At 43.8% G+C, this 13130-nt stretch overlaps 1 protein-coding gene across 1 annotated transcript; it reads right to left on the bottom strand.

The window, feature by feature from the left end:
* Positions 1-5651: 5651 nt before the first annotated feature.
* Positions 5652-12718, bottom strand: jpt1 (Jupiter microtubule associated homolog 1; the record flags this gene model as incomplete). The annotated part of the gene is given in 5 exon segments (NM_001145748.1): positions 5652-6004; positions 6290-6308; positions 8622-8707; positions 9394-9542; positions 12650-12718. Coding segments are annotated over 5 exon segments (432 nt in total). The 3' UTR covers positions 5652-5882.
* Between the last annotated feature and the right edge of the window lie 412 nt (positions 12719-13130).

The raw sequence follows: 13130 nt of genomic DNA, 5'->3' as shown, positions 1-13130 counted from the left end.
TTCTCTGTAATAATAAAACAGTACCTGTACTTGATCCCAACTAAGATATAATTACCCCTTATTGGGGCAGAACAGCCCTATTGGGTTTATTTCATGGTTAAATGATTCCCTTTTCTCTGTAATAATAAAACAGTACCTGTACTTGATCCCAACTAAGATATAATTACCCCTTATTGGGGCAGAACAGCCCTATTGGGTTTATTTCATGGTTAAATGATTCCCTTTTCTCTGTAATAATAAAACAGTACCTGTACTTGATCCCAACTAAGATATAATTACCCCTTATTGGGGGCAGAACAGCCCTATTGGGTTTATTTAATGGTTAAATGATTCCCTTTTCTCTGTAATAATAAAACAGTACCTGTACTTGATCCCAACTAAGATATAATTACCCCTTATTGGAGGCAAAACAGCCCTATTGGGTTTATTCAATGATTAAATGATTTTTAGCAGACTTAAGTTATGGAGATCCAAATTACAGAAAGATCCCTTATCTGGAAAACTCCAGGTCCCGAGCATTCTGGATAACAGGTCCCATACCTGTAGTATAAATGCAGCTACTTAGGGACTGGATTGGCAAGGACTCAGTAGTACCAGTTAACTGGCGCAGGAGCAAAAATATACAAAGGAGGTTGTGGAAGCACTAGGATTCAGTGCAATGGCGCACGGGAAGATTTGTCATCTGTGGTAAATCTGTGCTATCGCAGACAACAAATCTACAGAAATGCCTTGCTATTGCACAACATTATGTTCTGCAGGAAATTGCCTCCCTTCTCATTTTCCTGCAATTAAGCCGGATCACCGCAAGTAATGTTTTACTTAAGGAGCTCCTAATGTTATATATACAATAAAAAGGCATTTTCAGGTTTGTCACCTGTGGTAGCACACATATCTGTGTGTCATTGCCTTAAGTGCCAGTCCTGTAGGCTATTAAATCCTCTGCTACTATAGGCACCATCTCTCCCTACTATACCTGCTATCCCACAGCCCCACTCCCTTCCCAGAGGCTATTATCCCCCCACTGCTACTATAGGCACCATCTCTCCCTACTATACCTGCTATCCCACAGCCCCAGTCCCTTCCCAGAGGCTATTATCCCCCCACTGCTACTATAGGCACCATCTCTCCCTACTATACCTGCTATCCCACAGCCCCAGTCCCTTCCCAGAGGCTATTATCCCCCACTGCTACTATAGGCACCATCTCTCCCTACTATACCTGCTATCCCACAGCCCCAGTCCCTTCCCAGAGGCTATTATCCCCCCACTGCTACTATAGGCACCATCTCTCCCTACTATACCTGCTATCCCACAGCCCCAGTCCCTTCCCAGAGGCTATTATCCCCCCACTGCTACTATAGGCACCATCTCTCCCTACTATACCTGCTATCCCACAGCCCCAGTCCCTTCCCAGAGGCTATTATCCCCCCACTGCTACTATAGGCACCATCTCTCCCTACTATACCTGCTATCCCACAGCCCCAATCCCTTCCCAGAGGCTATTATCCCCCACTGCTACTATAGGCACCATCTCTCCCTACTATACCTGCTATCCCACAGCCCCACTCCCTTCCCAGAGGCTATTATCCCACTGCTACTATAGGCACCATCTCTCCCTACTATACCTGCTATCCCACAGCCCCAGTCCCTTCCCAGAGGCTATTATCCCCCCACTGCTACTCTAGGCACCATCTCTCACTACTATACCTGCTATCCCCCAGCCCCAGTCCCTTCCCAGAGGCTATTATCCCCCACTGCTACTATAGGCACCATCTCTCCCTACTATACCTGCTATCCCACAGCCCCACTCCCTTCCCAGAGGCTATTATCCCACTGCTACTATAGGCACCATCTCTCCCTACTATACCTGCTATCCCACAGCCCCATCCCTTCCCAGAGGCTATTATCCCCCCACTGCTACTATAGGCACCATCTCTCCCTACTATACCTGCTATCCCCCAGCCCCAGTCCCTTCCCAGAGGCTATTATCCCCCCACTGCTACTATAGGCACCATCTCTCCCTACTATACCTGCTATCCCACAGCCCCAGTCCCTTCCCAGAGGTTATTATCCCCCCACTGCTACTATAGGCACCATCTCTCCCTACTATACCTGCTATCCCACAGCCCCAGTCCCTTCCCAGAGGCTATTATCCCCCCACTGCTACTATAGGCACCATCTCTCCCTACTATACCTGCTATCCCACAGCCCCAGTCCCTTCCCAGAGGCTATTATCCCCCCACTGCTACTATAGGCACCATCTCTCCCTACTATACCTGCTATCCCACAGCCCCAGTCCCTTCCCAGAGGCTATTATCCCCCCACTGCTACTATAGGCACCATCTCTCCCTACTATCCCACAGTCCTTTCCTATGGGGCTACAGGAGCTGCTGTGCTATCTGCACAGTCCAGATATATTTCTGGTGAATTATGCAGATTTCCCACATACTTCTTTACTGCTTCTTTGTGTCTCCCAGATGGCCACAGCCTAGATATCACCCCTTCCTAGTTCCCCTTACCCAGGAGCAGATTATTAGTGGTTTGGGCCCTGGGCTGCACTGACTGCATGCCTCCACCACAATTGCTTAAATTGGATGCTAGACCCCACCCCCCAAGTAATAGGCCCAGGGAACGCCCTTTATAGCTCCTTACGACATAGGGGAAAATACTACAAAGCAGCGTTCCCTTCAACAAACTGTTAGGGGGCTTTTAAAAGTGGCTGAGCTCAGTGCACACTAAGAACTTCACATGTACCTCCCAGCCTAGCATCTAGCCTACTTTTTATACGGTTGAAGCAATAACACTATAATGCAGTGGCACACATGCTATAACCAATGCTATGCACCACTACCCATAGATGTCTGTAGTCAGGTATCCCAGAATTACCCTTTTATTTCTGTTGCACTGCTAAAGCGATCCCCAACCAGTGGCTCAGGGGCAACATGTTGCTCCCCAACCCCTTGGGTGTTGCTCTCAGTGCCCCCAAACCAGGGAGTTATTTTTGAATTCCTGACTTGGGGGCAAGTTTTGGTTGAACAAAAACAAGATTTCCTACCAAATAAAGCCCCTGTAAGCTGATAGGGTGCATAGAGGCCCCTAATAGCCAATCACAGCCCTTATTTGGCTCCTCCATTAACTTTTATGGTGCTTGTGTTGCTCCCCAACTCTTTTTACATTTGACTGTGGCTCACAAGTAAGAAAGGTTGGGGATCCCTGCCATACACCAACTATGTTGAGTTTGTTGGAAGCTTTTTCTTGTAGACAAATAAAAAAACAAAAAAATGTAATTCCTGGAAGACAAGGTCCTACCTCTATGGATTTATCACTCACACCAAATTAAAAACAAAGATTAGGTAAACCTTTTGAGAGGCAGGTTTATGGCCTCATCTTTGTATTAACTTAGTATGTTGTAGAGCAGGGATCCCCAACCTTTTATACCCATGAGGCACATTCAAATAGAAAAAGTGTTGGCAAGCAAAACAAGCATGAAAAAAAGTTCCTAGCAGTGCAAATTAGAGCTATAATTGGCTATTTGGTTGCCCCCTATGTGGATTGGCAGCCTATAGAAGGCTCTGTTTGGCTTTACACTGGGTTTTATGCAACCAAAACTTGCCTCCAAGCCAGAAATTCAAAAATGAGCACCTACGGGGAGCAACATTTTGCTCACAAACCACTGGTTAGGGATCACTGTTGTAGAGTTATACTGAAATGAACTGCAATTGGTTCTCTGGTGGTTTGTGAATTTAGCAACTCTCCAGTTTGGAATTTTAGCATCTATATGGTTGCCAAGGTCTAAATTACCCTAGCGACCAGTGGTTCAAATGAGAAACTGGAATATGAATAAAAGTACACCTGTATAGAAAGATGAATTAAGTAGTAATAACAAAATTGCTGTCTCAAAGAGCAATAGTATTCTTGCTGCTGGGGTCAGTGATGCCCTTTTGAAGGAAACAGGAAAATAAAAGACCAACTGAAAAGTTGCCAAGAACTGGCTATTTAACATTCTAAAAGTTAAGCAGCTCTCTAAAACACGCTTAACAGCACAAAGTGATTGTAACCAATAGACTTAGACATGTTTCTCAGATGGCACTATGGCTTTGCAAAACCATCAAGCAGTTTAGCGCTTACCTTACAAATTGCCCCAGCCCTACGGCCTGCTTTACAAATCATCCATTATCTTTTTGCATTACACCCACTACAAAGACATGTTGCTCATAGCCTGACCAGAAGGACCATAATCTTCGCTTAGGTACTCCTGCACTACTCACAATTCTGCTACAGGTTCCCAAGTTTGAACAGACTTGGGCAGTTGTACAGTTATCTGGAATGCAGGACCCTAACATTTTCTGGTGGAGTGGGGAATAAATGGCATTCAGCCATCAAATTAAACATTAAAAACCCTAAAAGGATTATTTTATGACCAAATATTTTTCTGCTATCTTAGCTACCATGAAGTCCAAGGTAAATAGGTTAAAAAATATTCCTTATACAGGATTTAATGGGTTTAGATAATGGATACCATATATCTACAATACAACTTTGTTTCTTAGTACAGGTATAGGACCCATTATCCAGAATGCTTGGGACCAAGGATATTCCAGATAAGAGATCTTTCCAATATTTGTAGCTCCATACCTTAAGTCTACTAAAAAAAAAAAAATCAATAAAACATTAAACCCAATAGGATTGGTTTGCATCCAATAAGGATTAATTATATCTTAGTTGGGATCAAGTACAGGTACTGTTTTATTATTACAGAGAAAAGGGAATCATTTAACCATTAAATAAACCCAATAGGGCTGTTCTGCCCCCAATAAGGGGTAATTATATCTTAGTTGGGATCAAGTACAGGTACTGTTTTATTATTACAGAGAAAAGGGAATCATTTAACCATGAAATAAACCCAATAGGGCTGTTCTGCCCCCAATAAGGGGTAATTATATCTTAGTTGGGATCAAGTACAGGTTCTGTTTTATTATTACAGAGAAAAGGGAATCATTTAACCATTAAATAAACCCAATAGGGCTGTTCTGCCCCAATAAGGGGTAATTATATCTTAGTTGGGATCAAGTACAGGTACTGTTTTATTATTACAGAGAAAAGGGAATCATTTAACCATTAAATAAACCCAATAGGGCTGTTCTGCCCCAATAAGGGGTAATTATATCTTAGTTGGGATCAAGTACAGGTACTGTTTTATTATTACAGAGAAAAGGGAATCATTTAACCATTAAATAAACCCAATAGGGCTGTTCTGCCCCAATAAGGGGTAATTATATCTTAGTTGGGATCAAGTACAAGGTACAGTTTTAGAATTACAGAGAAAAGGGAAATCATTTTTAAAAATTAGAATTATTTGCTTATAATGGAGTCCATGGGAGATGGCCTTTCTGTAATTCGGAACTCTGAATAACTGGTTTCCGGATAAGGAAACCATACCTGTACAAGAAATGCATATGCTGGCAACGTGCAGAAACTTTTTAAGTAGTCTTCTATAAAACTTGTGCACCTTAACCATATTTTCCCACTGAAGCTGTTAAATTAGCTATACCCAAGCAACTGGGTATACAGTTACTATACCAAGTACTCCCTAGATGATCAGAGATGCAGAAGCATGTTTGAGGGTCAATGAAAATTTAGACAAAAAAAAAAACCATTGACAAATTCTTTATTATGATAAACATTAATAGAAGAAACAGTACTACTAGAAATTCATGCGTCTTCCAGTAGATCCCAGGACACACATGGAGAACCGTCCGTAGAAAAGATGGCAGGACCAAAGTGCTTTAAATAACAAGGGAGCTTATATATGTGCAGTCAGCTGTGGAGTCAAATTGAAGGAACAGACAAATCCAGGGAAGGAACAGTTCACAATAATAACATTCAACCTAGAACAAGAGTGGATCTACCCCCAGGAGGGTTTCTTCTGCTTGGGGCTGCTGCAGGCTGTGCTGGCTGGGCGGGTTCTCCAGCTACTTGAGATTGTTCCTTTCCAGATTCAGTTTCTGTTTAGTGTAAAAATTCAGTTGAGTGGGCCCGAATAAGGAGCAGCATTTGCATCCAGAGATATTGCTGGAATAGGACTCCCAATATGCTTCAACCTTTGAATGTTGGATAATGCTGGGAGATTTAGTCCAGCAATACCTGGGGACTTAACATGTAGTAACCCGGGGAAATGCCATGCAGGAAAAGGGCATGGGAACGTGCACAACACTACATTGGAGACCGAGGAAAGGAAGGTTATAGCTTGGAGGGTAAATGTGTAGGAATAATAGCGCATCTGTACTCACCTGGCATCGCCATTTCATCCTGCAATGCAAACAAACCACAAAAAATGTACATTAGCAACAGAAGGGACGGCAGAACACTCATATTGCTGTCATTAAGGGCAAGCTACATACAAGTTCCAGTTTCCTATTTTTAAGTAATGACGAATGAAGACATTGTACTCATGTTACTCACAGGAAGCTGCTCCTGGTCTGCTCTCTATACAGCACCATTGTACTATTGGAAATGACCATGCTGCCAGTACTGAACAATTTATAGAATAAACAGAGGTCTCCATAAATGCACTCTGCAATTCCTATTCCTTCTTTGCTTTTCACTAATATTGCATGTCCCTCTTGCTGGTCCCTAAGGTGAGGTACAAAAGGACACCCCAGCTTGCACTATGCTCATTGCAGAGTGTTGTGATTTTAAATAAGGTGGCTGCTGGCACAGCAACTGTTTAATCAAGGGGAGGTGGGCCAGAAATAAAAAAGCCATAGCTGAAGGGCCACAGGGGGGAGATTTGTCTTCTGCGGTTAAATCTGCTACCACAGGCAACTAATCTCCCTAAAAATGCCTTTCCACTGGCAATATAGTAAAGAAAAAGAAAATGGACTTAGGAAAAATTGGAGTATGCCTTGCCACCAGCGATGCACTATATTGCCGGTGGAAAGGCATTTCAGGATTATTAGTTGCCTGTGGTAGCAGATTTAACTGCAGGTGACTAATACCCCCATTCCTGTGTGCCACTGCTCTAAAGCTGCAAGAAGTTTAAAAAAAAATCTAATCTTAATGTTTAGGGCAAAGACACATGGGGCTATTAGTTGCTGTGAAAAAAAAAAAAAAGTCGCCATAGGGTATGCAAGTTGCTGCGACTAATCACGCTTGGTTTTTTGCTGCACGGATTAGTCACCCTAGAAGAAAATTTTTCCGACGATGTGGTCATTTGCATCTTTATAAACACGACCCATTCATCCACGCCTTCTTCCCGTGCCTTTATACGCGCAGCGCTTCCATCCGCGGTACATTGGTCGGTGCATTTTAAACGTGCAGCACATTGATTCGCCTTTATATGTGCGGCGTCTCATGTAGGGGAAAAGCATGCATGGGAAAAGAGGCGGCTCACTTGAAAGCTGCCCACGGACCAGCAGTGGGCCGCGGCCCAGCGGTTGGGGATCCCTTTTTACAGTACCCTGCAGCTGTGAATATTTGCCCAGCAGCACTCAGACCTCAGAGTCCTCCAAAAGATTAAGTTAAGAGATTCTGGGATCAGTAGTTCAGAAACATGGGGGGGACCCAAGTTAAGAAAGCAGTGAGTTGGAGCCAAGCCCAGTTTGTTAATTGCAGGCTGAGGCATAAGACTAAAGTCATGCAACGGGAACAATTACACGATTCCCATGAACTTTGGGCTCTAAGTGTCAGCCAGCTCTTCCAAGAAAACCTGAGCAATATCCAGATCGCAGGCAGTGACACTCCCTTTCGGAAAGTCAGCTGCACTTCCTCATGGCATTCTGAGAAACAGCTGTGCGGAAAGCCAGACTAGCCTCCACTTTAACCTTTTCTGTGCACTACAAAGGCAATTTACATTTACTTATCAATCCGATGTTTGATTTCAAGTCTCAAAACAGAGTTCATATTCACTTGAAATCCAAATTATTGGTTTGGAAATATCTTTCCAATAATAAGCTTTTTAGAAGCCATCAATCTCCAACATCTACCAGTCATTAAATTGGTTAAAGTCTGATTTCTATAAAAGAGGAATCTTACATTTTGTTAATAGGGAATTATAATTCAAGGTATGCTTTGCTTGAGCTTTCTAAATAAAATGTAGAAGCTTATTTTTCAGTGCAAAGCCTGTATTTAAAGTTGGATAGAAAGAAGGCTAAAGGGGAACAGCACTATAAAGCTCAGTTTCAGCAATCATGTGTAACTTGATTATATTTTGTTTGTTTTGACAATTCCCCTTTCATTTTAGTAATGGCTGTCCAGCTGTTGCAGGACCGGAACAAGCCACCCACACAGGTTCATGGGTTGTGTGGTGGAGCTGGGGACAGGATGAGAAACATTTGCTTACTGAGTATACCTGGAAATCTGACTGTATAGATCAGAGTGGAGACTCGGCATTACCATAAACCTCAAGCTCCACTTACATCTACTTATGACTTATGACCACAAAGGCCGTTTCAAACACATCTTTAAGCTACTGCAAATGCAATTGCCTACAGTTTCTTATCTAACAAATGACAAAGGATTACAGCTGGTCATGTCACCTACAAAATCACTGCAATCTCACCCAATTACAAAAAACCCAGTGTAGGGGAACCCAGCTAGGCCAAGCTAAATTAAATAACTTACCATGTTCCCACTGGCATTGCTGCAGTCCTCTGACTGACATGTCCACTCTGCTGCAGAGTCCAATTCACCACATGCATCAGGAGTGCCTATGGGGGAAATTAAAGCACTATCAATGTAGATTTCTTTTCTACTAAAGGCACTAAATGCAGAATTTATGGTACAGAGCAGTGCTGTCAGAGTTATTACATGTAGGGGGCCAGTTATTTCTCATAAAATGTTTGACAGCTGAGTTAAATTTAAACGATGGTGACATACAATAAAGCGTATGTAGCCTTTAAGCAGACAAAGGGCCATATAAAGCCTCTGGATGGCCACATCCGGCCTGCAGGCCTCCAGCTTTTATAAAGGAAAACTTAAGGCTATCTAAGGGCTCTGGCACACAGATTAGTCGCCCGCGAACAGGGAGTTTTGCCGCGGGCGACTAATCTCCGAGTTTCGGGAAATCGCCGAAAAAGACTCGCGAGTCTTTTTCGGCGATTTGCACGAAATCGTGCCGCCGCGTCTTCCATCCCGCCGGCGACTTACATGTTCGCAGGTGGGATGGCAGGGGGAAGGCAACTCGGGGAGATTAGTTGCCCACGAACAGGGAGTTTTGCCGCGGGCGACTAATCACTCCGTGTGCCAGAGCCCTAAAAAGGCTCTTACTGCTGCCACAATAGGCAATTGTGATTAAACAAACAAAATGACATTAAATAGCTTTTATCAGCCTGTGTAATAATTAGATGGCAACACAATGTCTTGTAATAGCCAGTCAGAAGCAAAAGATTGTCACCTGTCTCCTGTGCTTGTTTGGTGGGTGCTGGTTCATCGTCTACAACCCCAAATATGTTAGAAGCCATCTTGTGCTTCCTCACAGGCTGAGCCTGAGACTCGCCGACCCCAAAAGAGAAGTTTGACCCTCCACCTGGAGGCATCAGGACCCTGCAGAAAAGGTGAAGAATCATAAGTGAGGATTATACATTTCATGGATGTCTATGTATTTATAATTGTCTATTCCATTACCTGGAAAACATATACCCTGTCTGCTGCAGGGATTATCCATAATTTACTTATATATAATATCACAGCTCATAGTATCTGTCATTAACCAGTACACTACTTAAAGGCCAAGTTAAACACTCCCAATACGATTTGAAATTAACCTTAGGTCCCCAAACACTAATATCTGCTCACTTGGCGATGTCGCCAAGCGAGCCGATCTTCACCCGATATCCCCACCTACGGGTGGGCGATATTGGGTAGCAAGTAAACTTAAAAAAAAAAAATAATCTGATCTTACATTTGTAGTTATGGGGCAGTCGGTTCGGGGACCGCATCAACGAGCCAATGCGGTCCCCGATCCGACTGGATTTTCTAACCTGGCCGATCGAGATCTGCCCAATTTCAGGCCAGATATCGGTCGGCCAGGGCGCTCTGTTCTGCCCATACACGGGCCGATTAGCTGCCGATATCGGCAGCTGCACAGCTCCCAACCTGCCCTTATTTAATCTCTAATACAACCTTTATCCATCCAAGGCATAGTTCATGCACCATTCACAGGGTCAGGATAACAGGGCTTACCTACTACCCTAGCATGGCAAAGGGAATCTGAAAGACAATGTGCATGTTGAATGGCGACCTGCCGGTAATGGGAAGAACTAAATCACCGTAAAAAGCCTAAACTAAATTAACACTAATTATAAATACATTTCCTTTACGGAAAGTCATCATTAAATCTGTATTAACGGCAGAGCCAGACATTACAATGTTTCTCCCATTACCCAAAGCATGTTGAAACAAAACCAGGGGAGCGTTCCAGGCCATAAGCTGCTCATGGTTAAGCTTGTCGGGTTCTTGACTGCAATAGCTCAGCCACCCCTGCTGCTAGGCGAAACCGCTCTAATCATTACTAAAATGCAAGGATCCCTGCTAAAAAGCAGCCAAGAGGCGGGGCAGCAGCTGTGCCGCTGACGGTAGATGCCTGCAGAGCCTTCACCCAGCACATGTGACCCATGTACCGCACATGAACCCAGGCAGAGCATTTCCTTTGTTCCGCTCACACCCAGACAGAGGAAGAAACAAGTGATGAGCCTCGCCCAGCGCCCTGGGAAGCACAAAGCAGGGAGGCTTGTTGCCTAGTAATCTTATAGCTTTGTAGGAAAAGCCCCCCCTTCCCCCTTCAAAAGCAGAGACCCCACCCAACATGGAATTCCCATTCGCAGCATGGGATACAGAAGCCACAGCACGGATCCCCATTTGAGGGGTTCCAGGTGTATAGTAATTAGACTGCAAGCTCTGCTGACTCAGCTCTGGAAAATGACATTCTGTAAATGACAATGCAGCTTATTGAATGGGTGTGGCAGGGAAAGCTGCAGTCAGACTCCCTAATCGCCGGGCCTGGCACCTTAATCCTACTGGTCTGTATGGGAAGGAACCCAGCTGCCAGGGCCTCAACACAAAGAACCCACTGCCTGGGCAGCTATAGGCTCCTCGCTGCTGCTCCTACCCCCACAAACTCCATATGAAATTACAGCTGCCTTCAATTACCGACTTCCGCTACATTGTCTGAAGGCAGAAAAGGGGCAAATAGTTATTACAGGTATGGGATCCCTTATCCGGAAACCAGTTATCCAGAAAGCTCCGAATTACAGAAAGGCCATCTCCCATAGACTCCATTATAAGAAAATAATTCTCATTTTTAAATATAATTCCTTTTTCTCTGTAATTATAAAAACAGTACTTTGTACTTGGTCCTAACTAGGATATAATTACCCCTTATTGGGGGCAGAACAGCCCTATTGGGTTTATTTCATGGTTAAATGATTCCCTTTTCTCTGTAATAATAAAACAGTACCTGTACTTGATCCCAACTATGATATAATTACCCCTTATTGGGGCAGAACAGCCCTATTGGGTTTATTTAATGGTTAAATGATTCCCTTTTCTCTGTAATAATAAAACAGTACCTGTACTTGATCCCAACTATGATATAATTACCCCTTATTGGGGCAGAACAGCCCTATTGGGTTTATTTAATGGTTAAATGATTCCCTTTTCTCTGTAATAATAAAACAGTACCTGTACTTGATCCCAACTAAGATATAATTACCCCTTATTGGGGGCAGAACAGCCCTATTGGGTTTATTTAATGGGTAAATGATTCCCTTTTCTCTGTAATAATAAAACAGTACCTGTACTTGATCCCAACTAAGATATAATTACCCCTTATTGGGGCAGAACAGCCCTATTGGGTTTATTTAATGGTTAAATGATTCCCTTTTCTCTGTAATAATAAAACAGTACCTGTACTTGATCCCAACTAAGATATAATTACCCCTTATTGGAGGCCAAACATGCCTAAGGGGTTTATTCAATATTTATATGATTTTTAGCAGATTTAAGTTATGGAGATGCAAATTACAGAAAACCCCAGGTCCATCGCATTCTGGATAACAGGTCCCATACCTGTATTAACATTTATTTATAAAGCGCCAACATATCCCGCAGCGCTGTACAATAAGTGGGTTACATACATTGGACATACAGAGTAACATATAAAGCAATCAGTAACCGATACAAGAGATGGAGAGCCCTGCCCAAAAGAGCTTACACTCTACAATTACGTACATAAACCAGTAAATGTTTATTTCCAAGCCAACCAGGAATGACTGGGCCTGTGCAATGTGTAACCCTTGGGGTATAAGGAGGTTTTAGCTCAGACAGGCACACTATGACCTCATATGACCCAAATCTGCCCTAGATGACGTCATACCCTAACCCAGTGACAGTTATGCTACAAACCCACAAAGAGCTACGTATTCTGAGCCAAATCTCACCCAATCACAAAGCCACTTGGTATTAAGGAGTGGAATAACCACATACGGCTTAGGCACGTCAGGCATTACCCTTCCCCTTACGGTAATACCAATAAATACATAAAACCGCTACCATTCCCTATTCGAAACGTATTTAAAAAAAGAGAGAAAGCAGCATGCCAAATATAACTGCATACAATCACCGGGCCGGTGAGGCCGCCATTGACGCAGTACCTGGAGCTGCTCCGAGTACCGGGGTCCAGACCGCTGAACGTGGAAGTAGTTGTCATGACTGCAATTCGCGGCAACTGTCTCCTCCTCAAGCGGCTTCGGCAACTTATATAGCTGCGCCCACGCCCCTGTTCTTCCCTTATTGGCTTCTTCGAACCGCTACGCGTAGCCTGATTGGTTGCCGTCGACAGCCCGTTGCAGTTATTGGTTCCTATTGCTGTCAATCATGATTCGCCGGGGCGCCATTGCATGTGGTAGTTTAGAAAAAATGTGCCCACTGCAAACGCCGGGCAGCCAATAAGAACTGCGAGAGGAGAGTACCGGTGGTTTTGTCGAACGCTGATTTGACAGGCGAATGTCTATTGCAAATGAAGGGATTCTTTTGTGAAGAGCGAAGCGGAGGGCAGGGTTACATCACTTGATAGACGTATAAGTCATCAAATGGGAATGGGGGCGCAGTGTGGCTACTGAGGTGTAAGGGAAT

Source organism: Xenopus tropicalis, chromosome 10 (assembly GCF_000004195.4).
Source record: "Xenopus tropicalis strain Nigerian chromosome 10, UCB_Xtro_10.0, whole genome shotgun sequence".
Lineage (NCBI taxonomy): Eukaryota > Metazoa > Chordata > Amphibia > Anura > Pipidae > Xenopus > Xenopus tropicalis.
The sequence above is the reverse complement of the archived record's forward strand: the minus strand, read 5'-3'. Positions and strand labels throughout refer to the sequence as shown.